Here is a 24,796-nt window from a genome sequence, read left to right as displayed (position 1 = left end):
AGTCTTGGTTGTAGGCCTTTGTTTTTCATTGCTTGAACTATTTTTTGCCATTCCCTTCTGGCCTGTAGTGTTTCTGTTGAGAAATCAGTTGATAGTCTTATTGGAGCTCCCTTGTATGTTATTTGCTGTTTTTCTCTTGTTGGCTTTAGGATTCTTTGTCTTTGAATGTTGCATTTTAATTATGATGTGCCTTGGAGTGGGCCTTTTTGGGTTCATCTTCACTGGGACTCTGTGCTTTGTGGACTTGCATAACTTTTTCTCTCATCAAGTTTGGAAAATTTTCTGTCATTACTTTTTCAATCGGGTTTTCTTTCCCATGCTCCACTTCTTCTTGTTGTAGCCCTATGATACGGATATTGTTTCGTTTCATGTTGTCCTGCAGTTCTCTTAAGCCCTCTTCATTCTTTTTAAATCTTTTTTCATTTTATTGTATTGTCTGGGAATTTTTTTCTACGTTGTCCTCTAACTCATTGATATGATCCTCTGCTTTGTTTAGCCTGCTTTTGATTGCTTCAACTGTGTTTTTCAATTCAGAAATTGTATTCTTCATTTCTTCCTGGTTCTTATTGATAGTTTCTATGTCCTTTTTTATGCTGGTGTAGTTCTCAGTGAGTTCCTTGTAGCTTCCCTAGAGTTCTTTGTAGTTTCCCTGGAGTTCGTTGTAGTTTTCTCTGAGTTTGTCAAGTTCATTGAGCTTCCTTATAACCATGCTTTTGAATTCCATGTCTGATAGTTTGCTTACCTCTGTTTCATCTAGCAATCTTTCTGGGGATTCCTCTTTTTCTTTCATTGTGAGGTTGTTTCTGTGTCTGTGTTTGGATACCTCTCGTTGTTTGTTTTTGTTTCTTAGATTTGTCTGCTTTGATCTCCCACCTTCATGGTATGAAATTCTGTATAGGAGACCTGGGGGATTCAGTGGTACAGTATCTTTGATCTCCTGAGCTTGATGCTCTTGGAATGCCCTTTATGCCGTTTGTTTAAGCTGTCTGGTTGAATTTCAGTTACTTTTTGGTGGAACCTTCCCTCTGGCTAGTTGATTGAAAGTCACTTTGCCCAACACATCTTGGGTTCTTTTGTGGAGATGCTGTTAAAACATAAACACATAACCCAGGCAAGAAACCCACATCCTCAAAAATATCCCCCACCCACAATCTCACTATCAGCAGCAAATGAGCCAGTATTAATATAGATATAAAGAGGTTAAGACTATTACACTAAATAAAAAACATATAACAGTTGGCTAACTGAAAGAAAGATGATTTTTGAGAGGGAAGATGGTAGGATAATAGTAGCAGCAAGTAGGGTCAAGGCTATGTGAGACAGTAAGTAATATTTACATTGTATGTTGAAAAAGGGAGGCAAGAATGCAGAATGAAGTGAGAAAGTGGAAGTGTATTAGGTTTATATAGCAGTCATATGTTATATATTTAGTGTGAGAGGGAGGATAAATAAAACAAACAAAAAAATTAAAGAAGAAGAATAAGAAGGAGAGAAGGTAGGAGAGACATTAAAGAAAAGAGCTTTACCCCAGTACAACCTTTGGGAGCTGTCTTCCATGGTCAAAATTCCATGGGTTTCAAATCTTCTTTTCTGGCTGGCTGGCTTCTGAGGCTGCTATTCTCTCACTCATGGGCCTGCCGCAGCTCTCTGCTGTGAGCCGCACTGAATTGGGTTCCCCCGACTGGTCCTGTGGCACCCTCCAGTGCTCCTCAGGCTTGTCTAGCAATGCTGTTCCACTGACGAGCCAGTGAGCATGCCCATAGTCCCTGCCCAGCCTCGGGTCCTGTCTTCACTCCTCCTCCAAAAAAGTTCCTGTGTTACCTCCAAGCTACAGCACCAGCCTTGAGTCCCTGCCTGATAGAGCCTTGGTGTGTTGCGTGCATGCACAAAGTTGCCTGCCTGGGGTCCCTACCGAGTCCGGGGCTCCACCACAGCTTTCCCGTATGGGCCCCTCTCTTCAGCTCAATCTGTGTTTTTGTTTGATGGAGCCTTGATGTGAGTGCCCATGGGCACAGGGTTGCCAGCCCAGGGGATCTCCACCAAGACACATTTCACACAGTTTCTCACAGTCTGGACTGTTCTCTGTCTTCCCACGCCTCCGGCTGTTTCAACAAAACCTTCTCAATAACTCCCTCCAGTACTTTGCTGGTCAGGGCACCTATGGCAGTGGGAAGTTTCAAAGCAGATCACGGCTAATGAGCCAGTCAGCAGCTGCCCCTTTTGGTGCAGTGTGGCAGAGGCAACAGGCTGGGCAGCCCAGTGACTCCGCTTGGAGGGTGCAGGTTGAGCTTTCACCCTCTTTCACGTTGTTCTCACGCTCCCATTCTTGTTTGCCCTATCTGAAATCCACACTCACTCACTCAACTCCATGTTTGTACTGCAAGTCATTCCGCCATTTCTCCTCTCCCAAGAATGGATTTTAAAAAGAAACCAAACCATCTATATGCTGCCTATAAGAGATTCACTTTACATCAAAAGACACACACTGACTGAATGTGAAGGGATGGAAAAGATATTCCATGCAAATAGAAATGAAAGAAAGCTGGAGTAGCAGTAGTCTTATCAGAAAAAATAGACTTTGAAACAACTTAAAAAGACAGAAAGAAGGATATTACATAATGATAAAGGGGTCTATCCAAGAAGAGGATATAATGATTGTAAATATTATGTACACAATATAGGAGCACCCAAGTATATAAAACAAATATTAATAAACAAAAGCCAAAAATTAACAGTAATACAGTAATAATTGGGGACTTTAATACCCCACTTTCCTTACTGAATAGATCATCCAGACACAAAATTAGTAAGGAAATAATGTACTTAAGTGTCACATTAGACTAGAGTGACATAATAGCCTTTTTTAGAACATTTCATCCTGAAACTGCAGAATACACATTTTTCTCCAGTGCACATGGAACATTTTCCAGGATAAACCATCTATTAGGCCACAAAACAAGCCTCAATAAATCCAAGACTGTTTTTATATCAAGCATATTTTCTAACCAAAATGGTATAAAACTAGAAATCAAATACAGAAAGAAAACTGGATAAAATACAAATACACGGAGATTATATAACATGCAAATAAAAAACCAATGGGTCAAAGAAAAAATCAAACAGGAAGTCAAAAACTATTTGGAGACAAAATGAAAACACAACTTTCTAAAATTTATGGAATACAGCAGAAACAGTTTTAAAGGGAATTTCATAGCTATACATGCTTCCCTCAAGAAACAGGAAAATTCCCAAATAAACAATCTATCTTCAGGTCTAAAGAACCTAGAAAGAGAAAACACAGAAAACGCAAAGTAAATAAAATGAAGAAAATAACATAGATCAGAGTGGAAATAAATGGAATATAGACACCTTTCCCCCCAAAAAGACCAATGAAACTCAGAGCTAGATCTTTGAAAGGATAAATTCAATTGATAAATCAATAGCCAGACTCATCAAGGAAAAAAGCCCAAATAAATAAAACCAGAAATGAAAGAGAAAATCGTCAACAGACAACATAGAACTATAAAGGATTATTAAAGAATACTATGAAAAATTATACGCCAACAAATTGTACAATCTAGAAGAAATTGATACATTTCAGGAAACATACAAACTTCTTAGACTAAACCAGGAAGAAACATAAAATATGAACAGACCAATTCCTAGCAATAAAATTGAAGTGGTAATAAATTTTTTTTTTTTTAAATTCTCAACAATAAAACCCCAGGAACAAACTTCCGGCCAAGATGGAGGCCTAGACAGACACGCTGCATCTTGCTCCACAACTAAGAAGGAATACAACTACCTCAAAACTAGAGATAACCAGAAGTTCCAGAAAATCGAGCTGCATGGAAGTCCAACAAAGATACAAAGAAGAAATACTCATCCACACAGGTAGGAGGGGCAGAGCTGGGGCAGAGAGGACGCAGTGTGGTGGTGGCAGCAGTGGCAGGCTGCCAGAAAGTGCAGTCACAGATTTTAAAAAGTCAGGAGGGCCACCTAGGGAGCACTCCCAGCACCAGACAAGACCATGCAGCTCATGGTCCCAACAACAGGGAAAATAAAGCCTCATTGCTTCTGACTATGCAAACCAGTGGGGATTGGGGCAGAGGAAGAAAAAGCTGGTCTCTTAGCAGAGTCCACTTGTTTAAAGGACCCACACAGTCCTAGAACATCTGCAGACCCACCCACTCTGGGACCAACAGCCAGGGCAACTACGAGAGAGGCGCCAGTCCCATACAAAGTGGGAGAACTGCCTGGAAAAGGGGCGAGTGCTGAGCAAGCGACATTGTTCCCTCTCTGACCCCTCCCCCACACACAGCGCCACAATGTGGTGAAACAGGTCACCCTCTACTGATGATAAAACCTAAGGCTCTGATCCTTACAATGTAACAGGAGCGACAGCTCTAAGACACAGAGGCAAGCAAACACATGAGCCTGTCAAGATGAGGAGACAGAAGTATGGCCCAAAAGAGAGAATGGATCAAGGTTCCAGTGGGACAACTAAGCGATGAGGAGATAGCTAACCTAACAGATGCAGTGTTCAAAACATGGTGATAAAGATGCTCACAGGCTTGACAGATATGCTTAAGTATGGCAAATGCATAAGGAAAGACGTGAAGGCTGTTAAATGAAATGAAGGAAAATCCACACAAAACCAATGGTGAAGGGGAGGAAACTGGGGTTCAAATCAATGATTTGGAACATAAGGAAGAAAAAAACAGTCAACCAGTACAGAATGAGGAAACAAGAATTGAAAAAAATAAGGAGAGGCTTAGGAACCTCTGGGACAACTTTAAATGTGCCAACATCCAAACCATAGGGGTGCTAGAAGGAGAAGAGGAAGACCAAGAAATTGAAAATTACATGAGAAAATAATGAAGGAAACCTCCTCGTATTTGGTGAAGGAAATAAATAGACATACAAGTCCAGGAAGCACAGAGTCCCAAACAAGCTAGACCCAAAAAGGACCACACCAAGACACATCATAATTAAAATGCCAAAGGTTTAAGATAAAGAGAGAATCTTAAAAGTAGCCAGAGAAAAGCAGAGTTACCTACAAAGGGGTGCCTATAAGGCTATCAGCTGATTTCTCAAAAGAAACTTTGCAGGCAAGAAGGGACTGGCAAGAAGTATTCAAGAAGGTGATGAAAAGCAAGGACTTACAGCCAAGATTACTCTACCCAGCAAAGCTATCATTTAGAATGGAAGGGCAGATAAAGTGCTTCCCAGACAAGGTACAGCTAAAGGAGTTCACCATCACCAAGCTATTATTAAATTAAATGTCAAAGGGACTTACGAAAAAGAAGATCAAAATTATGAATACTAAAATGACAAGAAACTCACAACTATCAACAACTGAATCTAAAAAAGAAGAACAAAATCCAACTAAGCAAACCAGAATAGGAACAGAATCATAGGTATGGGGACATTTGGAGGGTTATCAGCTGGGAGGGGGGAGGGGGAGAAATGGGGAAATGGTGCAGGGATTAAGAACCATAATTGGTTGGTACAAAATATATAGGGGGAAGTTAAGAATAATATAGGAAAAGGTGAAACCAAAGAACGTTATATGCATGACCCATGGACATGCATTAAGGGGGTGGGATTGCTGGAGGAAAGAGGGGTACTGGGCAGAAGGGAGCAAAGGGGGAAAAATTGAAACTACTGTAACAACATAATCAATAAAATATACTTAAAGAAAAAAATTTAAAAAACCCAGGAGCAGACCGCCTCACAGGTGAATCCTACCAAACATTTAAAGAATAATTAATACCTATCCTTCTCAAACTATTCAAAAAATTAAAGAGGAAGAATTGCTTCCAAACTCATTCTATGAGGGCAGCTTTAACATGATACGAAAATCAGACAAAGACACTACAAAAAAGAGAATTACAGGTGAATGACCCTGATGAACACAGATGCAAAAATTCTCCATAAAATACTAGGAAACCAAATTCAACAATACATTAAATGATTATACACCATAACCAAGTGGAATTTATACCAGACATGAAAGCATGGTTCAATATCCCCCAAATAATTAATGTGATATATCACATCAACAAAACCAATCATATGATCATCTCAATAGATATAGAAAAACCATATAACAAAATTCAACATCCCCTAATGATACTCTAAACAATATCGGTATAAAGGGAACTTACCTCAACATGATCAAGGCTATGTATAAGCCCATAGCTAAAATTGTACTAAATGGTGAAAAGCTGAACGCTTTTGCTCTATTTGCTCAGTTATTTTGAATGCAATAGCCACACAGTATATGTGCTCACTTAATGGTATCTACCACCCCCACTGACTAGTACAGTGAAGTCATCATTGTTCACACATGCACATTCCAGTCCACTCTCCTTGGCTGCCAGGTTACATCAATGTCACACAAACCGTTCTCATTATATTAACAATGGCTGGACCTTTTCCAGACAGACCTTCATATACTCCAAATAATACATAACATAAGCCACTAAAATTATTGAAGACCAAAACAACACCCAAACCCAAAAGTAGTCATGGAGAGTAAAACTGAAATATACAAAAAAGAAAAAAACCTGAGGAAAACCAGAACCAAAGTACAATGTATATCAACAATATAAGGATTCCTTTATGCATCTGATTTAAATATACTTATATTTTAATCATCACTGATGTCACTTTCAAAATAATACTTTGATTAGTTCTTTTAAGTGTGATAGTATCTGGTTGTGTTTTTCTTACATAGTAACAGAATCATAAAAATTTAAATCGGGCCAAGATGGAGGCTTAGACGGACACGCTAGGTCTCCCTCTACAACTAGAGAGGAATACAACTACTTCAAAACAAAGGATAACTAGAAATTCCAGAAAATAAAACTACACGGAAGCCCAACATATGAAGTTATAAACCAGCGGTGCCATTTGGGCAGGTAAGAGTTAAAGAGGGCAGCGCTGTTTGCGGTCAGCGGCAGGGCGGCGAAAAAGCCCGGAGGCAGTCAAGCCCCTGGCAGTGCGCGACCCCAGCGCTGGGGAAAACAGCCACCGCATCGCCTTGAACAGTGAGGCCCAGGGGGGCGGGAGGACGGATCCCGGTCTCCTAGCTGAATAACTGTGTGAATCCACCTTGGACCCCCGCCCCCAAAGAAAGCACCACAGGGCTGCGAAATAGGTCGCAGACAGGCGCCGGTCGCTGAATTGTGACGCGTACACAGGCACTGCCCCCTACAGCCGGCCCAAGAAAACAAAACGCATCTGTCAAAATGAGGCAGACAACTATAGAAATCCTGGTGGTGCAGCTCACCAGGCAACAGATAGAGAACCTGACAGATGAACAGATAAGAAACCTGTCAGAGGCTCAGTTCTGGGCCATTGTTATCAGGTGGCTTCAGGAATTCACAGAAGAGCAGGAAAAAGATGAGAAAGAAGCAAAAAACATTCATAACGAAAGGAACAAAACCACATACGAGACAGATGGTGAGGAAAAAAAATCCAGAGTTCATTTCAACAAACTGGAATATGGAGAAGGAACAAGCAGTCAACCAATGCAGAGAGAGGAAATGGGAAGCAACAATGAGAGGATCAGAAACCTCTGGGACAGCTATAAAAGGCCCAACATAAGAATCATTGGTTTGCCAGAGAGCGAGGAAGATGAACTAGAACTTGAAAAATTGAGTGAAAATATAATAAAGGAGAACTTCCCAGACTTGGGGAAGGGAATAGACTTGCAGGTCCAGGAAGCAAGGACAGTTCCCAAGAGACTGGACCCAGGGAGAACCACTCCAAGACACATTATAATCAAAATGTCAAAAATTAAAGATAAAGAGAGAATCTTAAAAGCAGCAAGAGAGAAGAAAAGAATTATGTACAAAGGGGTCCCAATTAGACTATCAGCTGACTTCTCAAGGGAGACCCTACAGGCAAGAAGGGACTGGCAAGAAATATTCAAAGTAATGAAAATCCAAAACCTACAACCACGAATACTCTATCCAGCGAAACTGTCATTCAGAATAGAAGGACAGAGAAAGTGTTTCCAGGACAAAATAAAACTGAAAGAGTTCATTAGATCCAAACCACTGTTATATGAGATGTTAAAGGGACTGGTTTAAAAAACAGAAGCTAGGGAGATGAAACAAAGGCAAACTAAACAGGCAACGAGAGTGGAAAAGGAACTGTGGGTACGGGAAGCATATTGGGGGGAGGTCAACAGGGAGGGGGAGTGGGGAGAGGGAGGGAGATGATATAGGAATTGGGGATCATGGTAGGAGGGAATGAAATAGACGGAGAGAGGTTGGGAGGAACTGTATGCACAACTAATGGACATAATCTAAAAGGGGGGGACAACTGGAGGGAGGGGGGCCACCGGGTGGAGGGGAGCAGAGGGAAGGGAAATTGGCACAAATGTAATATTTTAATCAATAAAACACATTAAATCTGAAAAAAAAAAATTTAAATCAACATATATCCCAGCTAGGTGAATAAAATTGTTCAAAAATATTTAAAAATATACTTTAAGTTGCTTCAGTATACAAAACTCAATAATAAAAAATTGTTGTGATATAAATATGTAGTGATACTCACAAGTAATACTAACCAACATGGACCTTATCACAAATTCACAGATTTGTTTCCATTTAGCCTGAAATTTGGATGTGATCACAGGGATAATGATCTCTGCTGGAACGTAGAATTGAATGGAATACGTCACAAAGATGCCAAAGGAATACAGAATTTTCACTGATTGATATAACCTGTTTAAAAATTTCAAAATTTAGTCATTCTTTTTTTCCAGCTTTATTGAGATACAAGTTAAAAATAATACTGCAACATATTTGATGTTCACCACATGATAACTTAAGATGCACAGACATTGTGAAAGGATACCCAAAAGCAAGTTAATTAACAGACCCATCACCTCATACACGTACTTTCTTTTTAGTGAAACACTTTGGTTCTACTCTCTTGGCAAATTTCAATTATGCAATTCAGTATTACCAACTATATTCACCATATTATACATTAGATCCTCAGACCTTATTTATCTTATAACTGAAAGTTTGTACTCTTTTACAGAGCCTTCTTCTTTTCACCAATCCACCAGACTCTGGCAATCTACTATCTATGTATATGAACTGGACTTTTTTCTTCCTTAGATTTCACATATAAGTGATACCATGCAGTATTTGTCTTTCTCTGTCTGGCTTATTTCACTTAGCATAATGCCTTCCATGTTCATTCACATTGTTATCTTAATATGAATCTAGTTTTCTTTTTATTTTTAGTGTTACTTAATATATACAAGAAATCCAACACAAGCTAAGCCCAGTATATTACTAATTAAGTGCTTATTTATATTAAAAAAAGCCAGCTGATTTCTTAATTTCTAGACAATAGAAGAACAATTCATTCGGACAAGCCTAGAAAGCAGTGGCATGCGATGATTTGTGAAATGCTGTTGGAAAGATTTCATTTTAGGCTCAGCCAATGTTCTGAAGGTTAGGCTGAGCCCCATAAAGAGCTAATATTTTTTCAACTTTCTTTTTAAAAACTGAGTATACTGTGTATCTTTGATATCTCAGTCATTTATGTGTAGAAGAAAAACTTCATATTGAACTCTGAGTTACATTGTCCTCCTGCTTAAAAAAAATTGGTAGGTATGTCATTGGTTGAAGAAATGTCAACATTCTTAAGTCTACAAAGTGGGCATCTAAATGGCTTCAACTTGCAAACTTCTCTAGATTGTACAGGAATTGAACCTATTTTAAAGCTGCATTAATAAGGGAAATAAAGTTGGGTTGGGTTGTTGTTTTGTCCAAGTAACATCTTTTTCTGATGCCCAGTGCTTTGAAAGAGCACAGCAACTTTCAGTTTTATAAATATCTTTGTAAATGGCCTCCTTTCAAAACTCAGCACAGATGTCTAAACAAAGACTTTGGATACATTATAAATATACCCTATATACTGCTTCATTTAGCAGAATATGGTTCTAATAGTAAAGAGAATATAAGGACACAGTATTACTTAATTTATTTATAATATGTCCTGTATTCTGAAAGGATCAGGGCTACATACAATATTAAAACTGACCAGTAAGATAGTGGGGGATGTGACAGGTTATTTTATTTTACCAGGAACCCAGCAAGGATAAGTGTTAAACTTTTTATTAAAATGTCCATATTAAAAGAATTCATATTTTACTCTTCTACTTTACTCATTTTTGGAACACCCTACAATTTTTTAATCATTTTTTAAAATCCCACAAGGATCTGTGAAATCATAGTTGGTCTCCTCCAAAGGTCATAAAAATATTCTAGACTGTAAAAGTAAAGAAATGAGTAAAAATTTCATATGTTTAAACTATAAATCCAAGAATGCACCTTTATCATCATATATTGGCAAACTGTATCTATAAAATATACAAATCAGGATTGAGAAACTCGTATCTACCTACCATACATCTTGAGGAAGATTTAAAGTTATGCTGCCTTTGATTTCATCTTGAAAACACATATATCCTAAGGTAGCTAATGTTATATACAAAGTTGTAACAATTCCCATGCCAATATTCAAAGCTTGGGGAAAGCGTTTTGATTCTTTCATTTGATTTTCAAGTGGAAGAACCTAAGAAGAGAATGCAAATAATACAAATAATTTAAAACAATCTAGTATCTTGTCTTATATATACACAAATTAAACTTTCTATAGTTTATATGCAAATCTTTTTCTTTTTAAACATAGAATGGAGTATTTTTCTATGTGTTACACATATATATTTTTTTACACTACAGATGTTTTAATTCTTTAAAAACATTTAAAATCAGCTCTTAGCAAGCAAACCTGTTTGGTTGTTTAAAAATAAGTTTGAACACTTTCCCATATTGTTAACATTTTACACAACCAAAGTACATTTGTTACATTAATAACCAACACTGGTATATTATTAGTAAACTCCAAACTTTATTTGGATTTCACTAGTTTTTCCACTAATGCCCTTTGTCCCAACAGGAATACCACACTGCATTTTGTCGTTAAGTCTCTTTTGTCTCCTCTGGTTTGTGAGAGTTCCTCAATCTTTCCTTATTCTTCACTATCCTGATGGTTTTGAGATACTGGCTAGGTATTTAGCATATTGTCCCTATATTTGGGTTTATCTGATGTTTTTCTCATGACTAGACTGGGATTGTAGGTTTTAGAAAAGGATATCACAGAGGTGACGTTCCTTCTCATCACACCTGTAATCAACATGACTCATCACAGGTGAAGTTAATTTTGATCACTTGGTTGAGGCATTGCTGGCCATGTTTCTCAGCTTGTAAAGCTCTTTTCTTCACCCTCATTCTGATCTGTTCTTTGGAAACCAGCCCACACTCCAGGGACATGGAGGATTAAGCTACACCTCCTGGAGGTGCCCTCAAGGCGTTTGTAGTCTATTTGGGAAAAAAAAGTACATCTAAATTACAGAGCAGTGTATAAAAATTACTACAAGTTCTGTGGATCTTGGAGGGAGATCTGATTGAGAGGAACAGAAATTTCAAGAGAAGTTGCTTCTGAAATGGTTAGGTGTTAGATCGTGAGAGGTAGGTAGTAAACCCTTCTTTATGCAGTGGAACTTCTTAAAGGGCACCCCCCTTATTTGATTAAATTATATATTTATTATACATTTATTTATATTAGTAGGGATTCATTTTTTTTATACTTTGAGTAAAAATCCAAAGCACTGCTATTTATTTTGTCATTCAGACTGTTCCGGATTTGGTCATTGTAAATTCTATCAGATTGGTTCCTGTGTCCCTTTGACCTGCCTCCATTCCTTTAGTTTTTGAGCATTTCCATACTTTCTGGCACTACAGGATGCTCCAGACTCATCTTGAATTTCCTTGCTTCAGCATTAGAATCAACCATTTCTCCAGAGAACTTTGATCCTTTTCTTGGAAATGGTATTTAGAAATAAAGATCTGGGTGCTCAGTGTGCTTGTTGCTACTGAGGTATCACTGCTTATAGGGCCTCTCAGCAGACAGTGCTAGAAAACAAATATATGTATAGTACCCATGTATACACATGTCTACAATTGTTTCTATATCTGTCCATCTGTATCTATTGTCTGTTAGTGAGAAGAATACATTATTTTCATCATGTAAAAAAGTAAAGGAAAAGAAAAAAGGATAACTGAAAAGTTAAGTTTTAGGCAAATCTTCAGAGATTTTGGCCGTATGATTTGACCATACTGTAAAATACACTAAATAATAATAATAGCAATCATTTACTGAGCATTTATACAGTGTGCCATATAGTTTTCTAAAAGCTTTGCATGTAGCATTTCACATCATCCTCACAATAACCCTTTGAGATAATAACTAATTTTATTTCCATTTTCAGGTGAAATAAGTCAGATCCATGTAGAAATATTAACTGGTTAACAGAAGAGAAAACAGAGAACAATTTGGGTGCTCTGATATAATCTAGACCTGAAATAAGGGGCCATGGTCAAGAATGGTGCCAGTAAAGTGAAAAAAGAGGAAAGGGGAGGAAATGAACATTTGCACTGGGCTCCCTGTGTCAAGCAGCATCGTAGGCACTTTACACAGAATCTCATTTACGCAACAGATTTGATCTGGGGAAACGTGAAAGAAGAATCAACATGCTTTAATTATTGACTGGAATGAGAAAACCAGTGACAGCATGAAACGAATTACTCCAGTGGTTTTGCTCTCATAACAAACCATTAGGCTATGAAACATAAGCTATGGAGTAGATAGCAATATTTTATTTTCCACAAATCTACACAGTCTAGGCTTTAAAAAACTGGAAGCATCTTGAATGAAAATACAGTCAAACCTCAGTTCTCAACTATCTGGGTTCTCAAACAATTCAGTTCTCAACCAAGTTGCTCAAAAAAAAAAGAAAGAAAAAGAAAAAGGAAAAATGTCTCGGTCGTCTAACAAAACTTTGGGTCTCAATTCTCTACCTGACAACCCTTTCACGCCGATGCTCGTAGAACCAGTCACACATCTCTCAGGCGATAAAGGAAATTTGGTTTTCAAACAAGTTCCTTCCCAGTTTTCCAGAAAAAAATAAGTTTGAGAACCAAGGTTCCCTTAAAATTCTCAGGATGCTGTATCTCTTCATATTAGCTTTATGATAACATTATTTTTAAAATCAAATATGATATGCACAGATCTAAAGGGAGCATTTCTATTTTAACTCTTATAAAATAGTAACAATGTGACAATTTCAATTCACTTCAAATCACCCAGTCTATACAATATGATGTTTGGGATTTGTCTGAGTGCTGGGCTTGGGAGAGTAGATGGAATACAGATAAAACAATATTCACTGTGAGTTAATGGTTTTTGAAACTAGATGATGCTTCCACAAAAGTTCATCTAAAATATTCTCTAAATTTTGTAAAGGTTTGAAATTTTCTATCATAAAATGTTTAAAATCATTTAACCTATAATGTTCTTATGTTACACATTAAGATTAATGTCTAAGACTAAACTCTTGGTTAGTGGAAGAACTAAACTACAATTCAGGCTGTCATACCAAAATACAAAGTGTGTTCTAGAAATAAAGTTAATAGAAACAAAAAAGAAAAACATACATTTTTAATGTAGCTTGGCTACATAAATCTTTGTGCTGACTTAAGAGTTTAAAAAATAATAAAAACTAAATTCTTACCACTCCTATGCCTTCAAAAGCAAATACAGCAGTACCAAAAAAAAGTGGGTATTTTTTCCAACCAGCCACTACTGGAAGGTTGTGGGGATCTGGCATATTCTGGAGAAAGAAAGATAAAGAAATAAGGCAAGTTACATCTGTACTTATTTTAAAGAATTTTAAATGAAAAATCAAAATCATACACTCGAGCTTCACAACAGCAAGTGTGTATTAAGAAAAGGGATAATTCTTTAATAACACTTTAAGCATCCTATGTTAAATGTAGCCAAGCTGTTAGGATTGCATGGCCAAAAGCAGTTGTTTTCCTCATGCTCACACATTCCATCTGAGTGAAATGATCCTAATTACCTGTTTGCACCCACAAGTCCCAGGCTGTTCACACTGGGTATGGCTCCTGCCACAACAGGAAACATGTAAGCATGATCAAGGGCTGAGCTGAGAGCCATTTAGTCAGTTATAACCACTGTGGATGGTGTTCAACAAAATTCATTCTCCATTCTATTTTCACTGCTTTCAGCCTCTAAGATACCTGGATCCTGACTTTGACTTTCTACCTCACAGCTCTGTGCTGCTCCCTAGTACAGGTCTCTCCATTTTCAGTGTTTCAGTTTTTGATCTGACAGTTGCCATTAACCTCATTACTTGTGCGTACGCCTTGACTCTGGCTTCGATAACTTGGTCCTAACTCATAGCCTTGTTCCAGTTCTCACTATCTGGAAACTCATGTGAACTGCACACCTTGTTCAGGATCTCTGGCTCCACAATGGCCACTTCTTCCAGCTCTGGTCCTTGCTCCCTTGTCATCCTGTGTTCTCTGCCTTATCTGATGGAAAGTGGGATTCAAGGCCAAGATAAGAGGATGAACTAAGAAACTGAAGTGTGAAAGTACACAGGTAATTTGGGAAATACACAGGTCTGGAACACCTGAAACTTAGGTAGAATTGTGTGATTAATAGTAATACCCAATTAAAAGCATAAGTTAGGGTCAGAATAAAAAGGATATTAAAGTGTTTGGATCATTTGATAACACTAAACTGTTATTCAAGGCTCACACTATTCCCTCCATTTAAGGAACCTCCTTTTTTGCTCCACTAACTCTTATTTGTTCAGCCAAGAGATCAAGAACTCCAGAAAGCCTTGAGATATTACTGCCTGTCCCTGTCCACTCTTACATGCTATAAGAAAGAGTCTATAGGTTTTGGGATTCTGGGGGGTGGGGGTATGAAACATACATCCATTATAAGACAGTGTATAATGATTTGTTTTTGGAGATTCTAGAACAATTACTTTGGCAGCAGTACGTAAGATGGATTGGATCCGGAAATATTAGAACAAGGAGTCTCAACCTTTTTTGAGTCATTGGCCCCCCCTGCAAGATGAAAGCTATAAAGCTGTCCTGTAGTGCATATATACACAGAGAAACACTAAATATTGCAAATAATTTTAAGGGGGTTGCAGTTCCTCTGAATCCTATCCATAGATTCTTTTAAGGAAAGTGGGTTAAGAATCCCTAGGCTATATAAAACAATTAAATCGGTTGCGATTATTACATATTTCAGGTGGAGAGGTTACGGACTAGTGCAATATCAGCAAATAAAGGTCCAGAAGTGAAAGAAAATTATAAAATTACATCTATATTCCCATCTTTTGTGATAGGTTCAAATGTTAAAGGAATAAACAAAACACTAGTAAGTTCTTTGTTTCATGTTAGGCAGTGTACCTTTAAGGCATGATCCGAAATCTCACAACAACGCTGATAGGTATTACTATCTTCTGAGGCCATGCCATAGAACCAAGAAGCATATTTACCAAGATTCATCAACAGATCTGACTAAAGAGCCTGCACTTTAAATCTCTAAACCATATGTTTTCCAACAAGCAGTATCCTCCCAAAGGAAAGCAAAGTTTAGTAATGATCTGATCTGTGCCACATATGAAGTAGGGGTCCTCACATATCATTACTTTTACTTCCAAAGTAAACAAATGATTTACTTAAGAAATATATGACAGTAAAAACTTGTTATACTTACCCTAACAACATATTGATAAATTATCACAAGGCTGACAGCCATGGAAACGTTGGCAAGGAATGAAAGCACAAATAGATTCTTTAGCTCACGAATGAAGACCAAGAGAATTATAAATGGAAGAAAGCAAATCATATATATCCTTAGGTCAATACTTCTTCTCTCACACGGATTTGACAAATTGGTACTATTCAAAACAAACACTTTACTCTCCAGGAATCCTTCATGAACCTACATAGGATTATCAAGAGAATAAGAAAGGGGGGAGGGGCTTTCATTAACTAATAATCATAAATGGGAAATATAAAGAAACTTATGATCTATACACTCAATGATAAAAGTCCTTTACAATATTTACATTTTTCAAGATACTTTAGCATGCATACACACACACACACACACACACATATATAATTTAAGGGTAATTAAAATAGGATCACCTTCACAAAATAAGTTCTTTTATTATACTGTGAACAGAAAGTTCACTAGAAAATTGAGGGTTGTTTTCCTAATTTATTTTGAAACTTTGCGACTAACCATGATGCTTCATGATCCCTGCAAAGGCTCAATCTGCTTCTGAGATAATCAAGACGAAGCATACTTGTCTAGAATGGCCACTGGTATGCTACTCAATTTATTTTTTTCAGAGTAGAAAGCTCTAAATACCTCTTAGAAATATACAGTAGGCAAAAAGAGAGAGGACCCAAATAAATAAAATCAGAAATGAAAGAGGAGAAATCACATAAGGTTCTTTGCATAAAACTAATAAGACCAGTTGTTAATAGAGGTTTTGCTGACCATGACTTTGACTGGAATGTCATGCCTAAAGGAGACACGCTTGGGCTCTGGTTGTTACCAAAAATCCCTGAGGAACTGGGATTGACTTTCAAAAGTAATAAGAGCCCACGAGAAAAAAGGCCTGGTACCTTGATTGGTTGTGCGGTACATGGCAATCTTTCCAGGGAAGAAATGAAGGTTGCTTTCCTAAAAGATGGCTAGAAGGGACCTAAAGGCACAATGGAAAACCCGAAGGACCTGGAAAAGACAGGTGTTTACAGGCAAGGCTGAATGGAAGGTATGTGGCTGAGCTCCTGTGTCCTGAAGGGCAGACTGAAAATCACCCTAAAGGTTCCTTGTGTAAGTTCCAGCAAAGCAGATATAAAGATCATAGGTGATCGTTTGCTGCTCTTGTTGTGTTTATGCAAATGAACAGGATAAATTAAAACTGGACTTAATGCAATTCCTTTAATGGCAAGGAGGGTAATCTTAAGGAGAAAAATCGCAATTCAAGGAAAATCACAATACTCAGTGGTAGACTATAAAGTAGTGCAGGTAACTGTCTTTATAAAGTTTATTTTCATTTAAAGTTTGTTTTCATTTGAAAGTTAAACTAGGTCTGTGACATCATCAAAGATGCTTAAATTACAGGCAAGAAGAATGTCAAATGCCTTGCAACTGGATGTCATTTCAGTAAGACAGTCTTGCAGATTTAGAGACTGGTTTGTGGGTTATGTTGCATAAATTAACACGTGTGTTCTGTTTTCATAGGGCATAAGCCTATGATCTCATTACCTCAGTGATCATCTGTGCATACAGGCCTCACTTAATCCTGTCTGCATCGCTGCCTCCTGAGACTCAACGGTTTGGCTGAACTAAGTGGCTGGGTTGGTGAAGTATGGGGTGGTCTGTGGGCTTCACTTTAAAACTGGTTTCTCTTTTCTATCCTAATGGCTTGAACAGAAAGGGCCCAGAGGTCTGAGAAGGGGGAAACCTAAAATATTCCCCTTAACCCAAACTAAGTATAGTGGGCAAAAGGGTTTTGGACAAGTGGGATGTGCCTTGCACATCTTCCTCCAAAGAAACCCTTTTTTTCCCCAATGTGGGACATTGAAAAATTAATCCCTGCTTTTTGTCATCTAATGGTTATGGATTGAATGATGCCTTTTAACCCTGTTGCCAAATCTGTTGCCCCAGAATACAACAAAGATGCCAGCCTGTTAAACCAGCATGCTGTGGTCCGGGGACAGCCAACTGACCTGGAGTCTGCAAGATCCTTCCCCATGTGGGAAGGTCACTCTCCCCTCCAGACCCCCACTCTTATTAGGGATTTCTGGACCCAAAGGTAGATAGGATGACGGCCATGTCCAGCTTGAAACAGCTAGAGGAGCACAAAACCTTTGCCCGTTGTCCTTTATAAGATTATAAAGGGTCTTAAGTCAGAGAGAGGGGAACTGTTATTTTTTATTGTTATAAAAAATTAATCATTAAAAAAAAAGAGAATAATATGGGAAAGGGTGAAGCCAAGAACTTATATGCATGACCCATGGACATGAACTAAGGGGGGTGGGATTGCTGGTGGAAGAGGGATACTGGGCAGAGGGGAGCAAAAGGGAAAAAAATTGGAACTATTGTAACAATATAATTAATAAAGTATACTTTAAAAAATTTAGAAATCATAGCTTTAAAATTGTTGTATAAATCATTTATACATTATCATATCGATAAGTATTTATTAAGAATTCACTAAATTCATACATGGTCATATGCTAGACAGTAGGTAAATTTTTGCTAGAGCAAGAAACTTCTATAAATCAACTTTACCTTAAAAATTTATTCAGCCACCTCTATAAATCAATATTCAATTTTCAAAATAGATACAATGATTTACAGGATCCATATATTAAAAACTGTCTCTGATTCAATTAATCACATACCCAACTTACTAAAATAGAAAAGAAATGATAGAGAACTTTAAAAACAATCTTAAAAAACTCAGAGCAGAGGCAGATCATACAATAATTAAAATACCAGTGAAAATCTGGCCCCAATACTGTACTCTCCTTTGAACACAATGACATTATCAAGTCTCTGAATACATAAATTCTTAAGACCCAGACTCTATAGTAATAACAGCAGATATCTTTTGAGTACTTTCTATGTGTCTGTACAACATCTCATTTAAATCTCAAATGTGTGGTAGTATTAATTTCAATTTATAGTTGAGGAAACTGAGGTTTAAGGAGTGTAAAGGAAAATTATATAATACCAAGCCAGTGAGTGGTGGTTCTAGAATTCAAACCTAGCTTCACACTCTGGAATCTAACTTGTAACAGCTTCATGTTAACAGAACAAAATACTACAACCCTGATGCGGGGCCTGTCCAAGTAGCCACTCCAACATCTCTAAATATATTCGGTGTTAACAGGCCAACAAATCAGTTTAAAACAAAATTCTCATATGATTAAAAATTCAATGTTTCCTTTAATTTTACACTTATAATCCATGATAAGCAACATTTAGCGTAAGGAAATGTATACATCATCTTCAACTGCAGGGAATGTATCTACTAGTTTCAAGTTATATAGGCAATTCATTACTAATACTGGACTAACAAACTCTCAGGTTACACCGTGTACCATTTAAGAAATTCATAACTCACATTTATCCTGTAGCCATCAAAACTTTATATTTTATTTTCTGTCATTTGAAATACAAGCTAAATTGTATTTCAAATTACTTGGCTCTTGGGAAGATATTTTATTTGTTGACTCAATTTTCTCAGTAACCAAATTATTTGCAGCCAAATACTTCTGCATCAAAGAAGTAACTCTAATAATTAGATTAGACACTGATCCATGTTATGCTCTAACAAGGATAGCTGGCTGGCAAGAGAAAAGCAGTTAAATAACCAGTTTAAAAAAGGACTACTTGTCATTAGGTGCTTGGGAATCTGAAATTAATTCTATCACAAACATCTCATAATAATTTAGTATTCTTTGGCAGAACAATATAAAAATTTTCAGGATTAAAAAATAAAATAAAAGTGTAGATACATACCCAGAGCAAGATTCAGGTAAAAATTTGAGTCCTTGGTGCCCTCTAGAGACAGAGATTGGCTATCTAATAGGACTTCCTATGATCTCACATGTTTATCAAAATGCAAAACACTGAAATAAATATTATAAAATAAAATTACTAAATTCAGTTTCCATTTAGAGCTCAAATTTACTAAAAACCACTACTTATTAACTTTTCAATTATTCAGTAATTTAATGGTTAAAATTCCAAAGGCAGATTATGTATCTGGGCAAAGCTACAATCAGAATTAAGGCCATATTACCCTACATTTGTATGCTGCTTCACATTTTACAGTCTTTCACAGAACTTTTGTGAGCTGAGCCTCAAAATACATTTATGAGAGACAAGGGGAGATTCTGTTACTAAACCATTTACAAACAAGGAAACTGAGGCTTGAACAGAGATAAGGGTATTGCCCAATATGTAAGTTAAAACTGAGAGAGCAGGGATTTGAATTCAGATCTGACTCTAAAGTCCATACCAAGTCTTCAGTATCACTACATTTTTTTCCTAATGTAATATCCCTTTCCCATTCTTTAGGCCCATATATCCTATTTTATCTACCTGAAATTTTCTCGAGTATCTTAGAGTGAGAACAGAGAGGAGCTAGAACCACAATGGACTAAATCATCATAAGCACTCAGGCTTTTTCACCCTGCCAGTTGTCCACAGTGGCTTAATGAGACCAAGAACAGCCACAGGGCAGCTAGAGCAGGATGGTCACACATCTGTACAAAGACAAAACCCTTCATTCTTCAATTTAATAAAATACTACATCTTCAATTTTGTATAGGTTAAGGCAGTAATAATCTTAGTTTTTTTAATCTATAACAATAGCAGTAATTCATAAGGTTTAATCAACCCGTGTGTCTACTAGAGACTGCTATCAAATCTGGGAGAATGCCTCCGTAGAGAGTAAAAATCTCTGATAATGCCATTCAGGGGCCATCAGTCTGCTCTGCTGAGGTGACAGGGTCACCATTCCTTTCGACATTTGTAAGTCTCAGTGAAAGTCTTTTTCCTTGTTTTTTATGCCTCAAAAGGACTTTCATCTTTCTATCTACAACAGGCATTCTCCTTACCTCCCAGAGAGTCATTTTTTCTACTTGGTATTCTAGTATATGTGCAAATAAGTTAAATTCTTCCATTTAACTTTGGGAGCAATTGATAACATTTTATAGGAGAAAGTCATCAATCCTAAGCTTATGGACATTTATGTATTTCATGTACTCTTTTTATGTCACACACACATACACTCGACTAAAATCAGACAATGCTCTGTCTGGCGAAGAACAATTAATATACTGGGTGGCTGCTGTGTCAGAGACTAGATTTCAGCCTAATTCACATGACTTAGGTCACATTGCTCATGCACTGTGAGACTCAGTTTCCTCATTCATAAAATGAGCATAGTACTGACATTACAGAGTAGTTGTAAAGATTAAATGATATGTCACAGCTTATAAATATAAGATTATAAGGCATTGTTAGCATTATTATTCATAAATTGAAATCAAATTTGTTGGTTGCTCTCTTAGGAGATAATAAAGAGATAACAGACCACTACCATGTTGCAAAATCCTAGAAAGTCATCATCTCCATTGTATGTAAATGACTGGTAAGATGACATGTCTTATCAGTTCTTGACAAAAAATAGCCTCTCAACTGGGTTAGTAGTCCTAGGAATATGCAACTTGTGGAATTAAATACTTTTATAATTAAAAGCACATTATCTATAATGAGTAATACTAATGAAAGCACCAACTCTCTTATTTATAAAAGGGGATTTGACTCGATGAGCCTTTACAACATTAGAAATGTACACTAGTGGCTTTAAAGCAAACTATGGCCCACAGACAAAATCTGGCCTATTTTTGCAAATTAACTTTTATTGGAATAAAGCCATCTCTATTTTTTTTATGTATTGTTGTCCATGGCTCAGTTGAGACAGAGACCATATGGCTTGCAACACTGAAAATACTTATTATCTGGCCTTTTACAGAAAAAGTTTGCCAATTCTTGGTCGAAATATAAAATTAAGCATTCTTTATACTTAGAAAAGTGAGTCAAATATGTGACTCACTTTTTTATATCTATGCATATGGGTTCTTTAGAAAACATTCACATCATAATTTTACATTAAAATACCTACTAGACAAGTACTATATATTACTATGTATAATGCCTACAATTGCACCATGCACATGTGGATAATTCATAAATGTTACTAATTAAAGAGCAGGGTGTAATGTAGGAATAATAAAGGCAAATTATCAGTTAAAGCCCATAAGGAAATGTACTTTGGCATTCTTTAGATAGGGGAGCTTTTTTATTTCAGTGCTTTGCATATTTGTTCAAATTGACAGTCTCTACTGAGACTGCAAACCACTTCCTCTTAAGCAAACAATTAAATATGGAGAGAATTACAGAACACTGTACATTTCTAGATACGGCATCTTTTTAGACAGTGATAATTCCTGGATTTTAGTAATGTACACTTTTGTACTTCACTTTTTAGGTAGCTGACTAAAGCTTTACATATGTCTTTATTAAACATCAATGTAAAAAATATGCTCCTAAACATCTGTATTGAATTTCACATAGCTAAGCATCAGTAAATTATGTCTTGTTCTGATCTAAAAGGTCAAGCATTATTGTTACAGTGACAAGAGAAATTAAGATCAATAGTAATAACAGAAATCTACCTTGCAAAAAGAAATAAAGGAACATGATTAAGGAAAGAAACACATCTGCATATTTAATCATGGCTTACTGAAAGGAAATACAATGCTATGACTAAGGCGCTGGAAGAAAATGATTTGAGGAGACAAATACTTACTTGTTTCACATTTTCAGCTAAGAAAACAATATAAACACTACAGAAGCCCAGCTGCGTTATCACCAGAAAAAAGTCAACCACATTCCTGAAAAGAAACGCAAATGAGTATCAATAAGAGCAGCTATAATGTCAACATATATTTTCTCTTTTTAACTACTGTAAAACATTTTATAATAGTGTACAATCTTTTCACTTCCTTAAAATAAGAAATAGAATTAAGATATTTATTTTCTACAAAAATTATACATTTACAATCAGTATGTCACTACAGTTATTACTAAGCAAAAAGAATGTTCCATTAAATTTAAAGGCCAAAATTTTCCCACCACTTATTTCTGAAATTCAACAGTTGATGAGTATTTGCTTATAAAATGATTTAATAAGAACATTTCTTCTTTTAGATTAAGTGCATCTCTCCTGCTTCTCAAGATCTTTTTTAGATCAACCCAGTGTATTTCCCAGCCCTCCCAGCTTCATGTCACTTGCAAATATTACGAACATACTCTCTACTACCAAATCATTAATAAGAATATGGAATGGGGGGAACGGGAGGTATGTCCCTAAATCATACCATTGGAGACCTCTTCAGTAGCTTAGCTCTGTACTTCTTTTTTAATGAGATACTCTAGAAAATTCCAGTTACATAAAATAGTGTATGGGAGTGGGGAAGGGATATCACCAGTCAAATTAGCATTATTTCGGTGTAGCAGTTAACCAAGTCACAAATTTGCCTACATGTTAATTACAGCCCATACCTCTCAATTTTGTTCTGGGAACAATGAGTGACTATAATAGCATGCACCTATTAATTCATTATAGTCTCTTGTTTGACCATCAATGTCAAGCTGTTAAATAATCTGGTCCACAAATCCACAGACCTTCCTTCTACCATTTGAAACCAGAAGAGCCCTTGCCTGTATCTTTATTCCTGCCATATCTCTACAGTTCTCCATGGTTCTTCAGGGACCTCACTTGTAAGTAATCTTGGCACCCTGAAATGAATTCAAGTTTCTTTTTTTCATTCATCTTACACTTCAGTATCCCATCAACAATCATCCCAGCCACATCCATGTGAAAGCCATTTTTCTTGATAGAAAAAATAGACACGGTTGCCTCTAGACTGGAGCAGAAGAAGGAAGAAGATACAGTTCTGCGGGCAAATCCCTCGGGCATGAGACTCTGTTTTCTTCCCTTTTCTACTCAGCATATCAAGAACTCTGAGAAGTTCATAAACAAATATAAACTCCTGAAAATCCTAGAAAGGTCATATTTAACCATAAACTTCTCTATTAACACTATCCTTTTTCTTCTTTTAATTTTCACTGCACATATCATTTGTACCACAGTCAGCATTTTGTTGATTGCCTATGCTTATTTTTCCAGGCCTATGTTCATCTGACTTTGATTAGACATGTCCACCAATGATAAAGTTACATTTAAGCAATAAGATATGAGTATGCTGAAATACATGCTTCCGGTGTCTTACATGCATGTAACCGAACAGCATAATTTTATTTGAAATAATGAGATTGCAACTTTTTTCTTGCTCTTTTCCTTTACTTAAAAAATCACTGAACATGCTTAGACCATAGGTTACTCTGGTGCTTTATAAATACCATTTTATTTAAACTACTGTAATAAGCCTGTGAAGCAAGTATTATTTTGAACTCATTTGATAATGAGATAAATAAAACAAAACAATAACTTGACCCAGGTCATAAAATTGAAAAATGGTAGAGTTGAGATCTGAACCCAAGTCTAATTCTAAAGATTACATTTATTCCCCAAACTTTATCACACTTCTATTCAGTATCTTGTCAGATTACATTACTTGAAATTAATGTAATTTCAATAACCAGATATTAATAATACAGTAAGTCCTTACCGTCCCCATGCTGCTTGCTTCTGAAGACAACTCCAAGGACTTACTTCCATAGCAAAACTCACAGTGTCACTATAACCTAATGTTGACTTTTTAAACCTGTAATGTAATGACATACATGTATATGAAAGAAAATTAAGTTGGTTCATAAATCCTCCCCTTGAAAAGAATATCAAATAAATGAGAAATAATGAATACAGAGCTATGCTCTGACAGAGGAGTTATTGAAATTTCAAGAACTGTATACTCCTAAAGTATGTGTCATGAAATTAAAAACTTTTTCCTCTGTCCTATTCCCAATATATTAGTTTATCTATTGTTAAAGTTTATATATTTGTAGAATTCATATAACGTATTTATGCTTCACCAATTTAAATATTTCAATTACCTGAAAACATCAACTACAGTGTTCATGCCTCAGTTATTTCATTATTAGAATAGCATTATTTAACACATCTATACAAGGCTTTACAGTATATTTCCACTTACATATCTTATTTAATCCTCAAAATAGCTCC

General features: G+C 36.6%; 1 protein-coding gene across 2 annotated transcripts in view; it reads right to left on the bottom strand.

Moving 5' to 3' along the window:
* The window catches only part of SLC36A4 (solute carrier family 36 member 4), a 52,732-nt gene that overhangs the window by 8,271 nt on the left and 19,665 nt on the right, over window positions 1-24,796 (bottom strand). For both annotated transcript variants that reach the window (XM_090265867.1, XM_090265868.1), the window contains 6 exons: window positions 24,282-24,377; window positions 22,397-22,481; window positions 15,703-15,930; window positions 13,673-13,771; window positions 10,445-10,614; window positions 8,575-8,744 (listed from right to left, as the gene is read on the bottom strand). In XM_090265867.1, the coding sequence (XP_090121993.1) occupies window positions 8,575-8,744; window positions 10,445-10,614; window positions 13,673-13,771; window positions 15,703-15,930; window positions 22,397-22,481; window positions 24,282-24,377 (848 nt within the window). The remainder of the gene's footprint in view (window positions 1-8,574; window positions 8,745-10,444; window positions 10,615-13,672; window positions 13,772-15,702; window positions 15,931-22,396; window positions 22,482-24,281; window positions 24,378-24,796) is intronic.

This window comes from Furipterus horrens, unplaced genomic scaffold, assembly GCF_987537825.1.
Source record: "Furipterus horrens unplaced genomic scaffold, mFurHor1.1.pri manual_scaffold_2, whole genome shotgun sequence".
Taxonomy (NCBI): domain Eukaryota; kingdom Metazoa; phylum Chordata; class Mammalia; order Chiroptera; family Furipteridae; genus Furipterus; species Furipterus horrens.
Note: the sequence above shows the minus strand (reverse complement) of the source record. Positions and strands in the feature narration are given on the sequence as shown.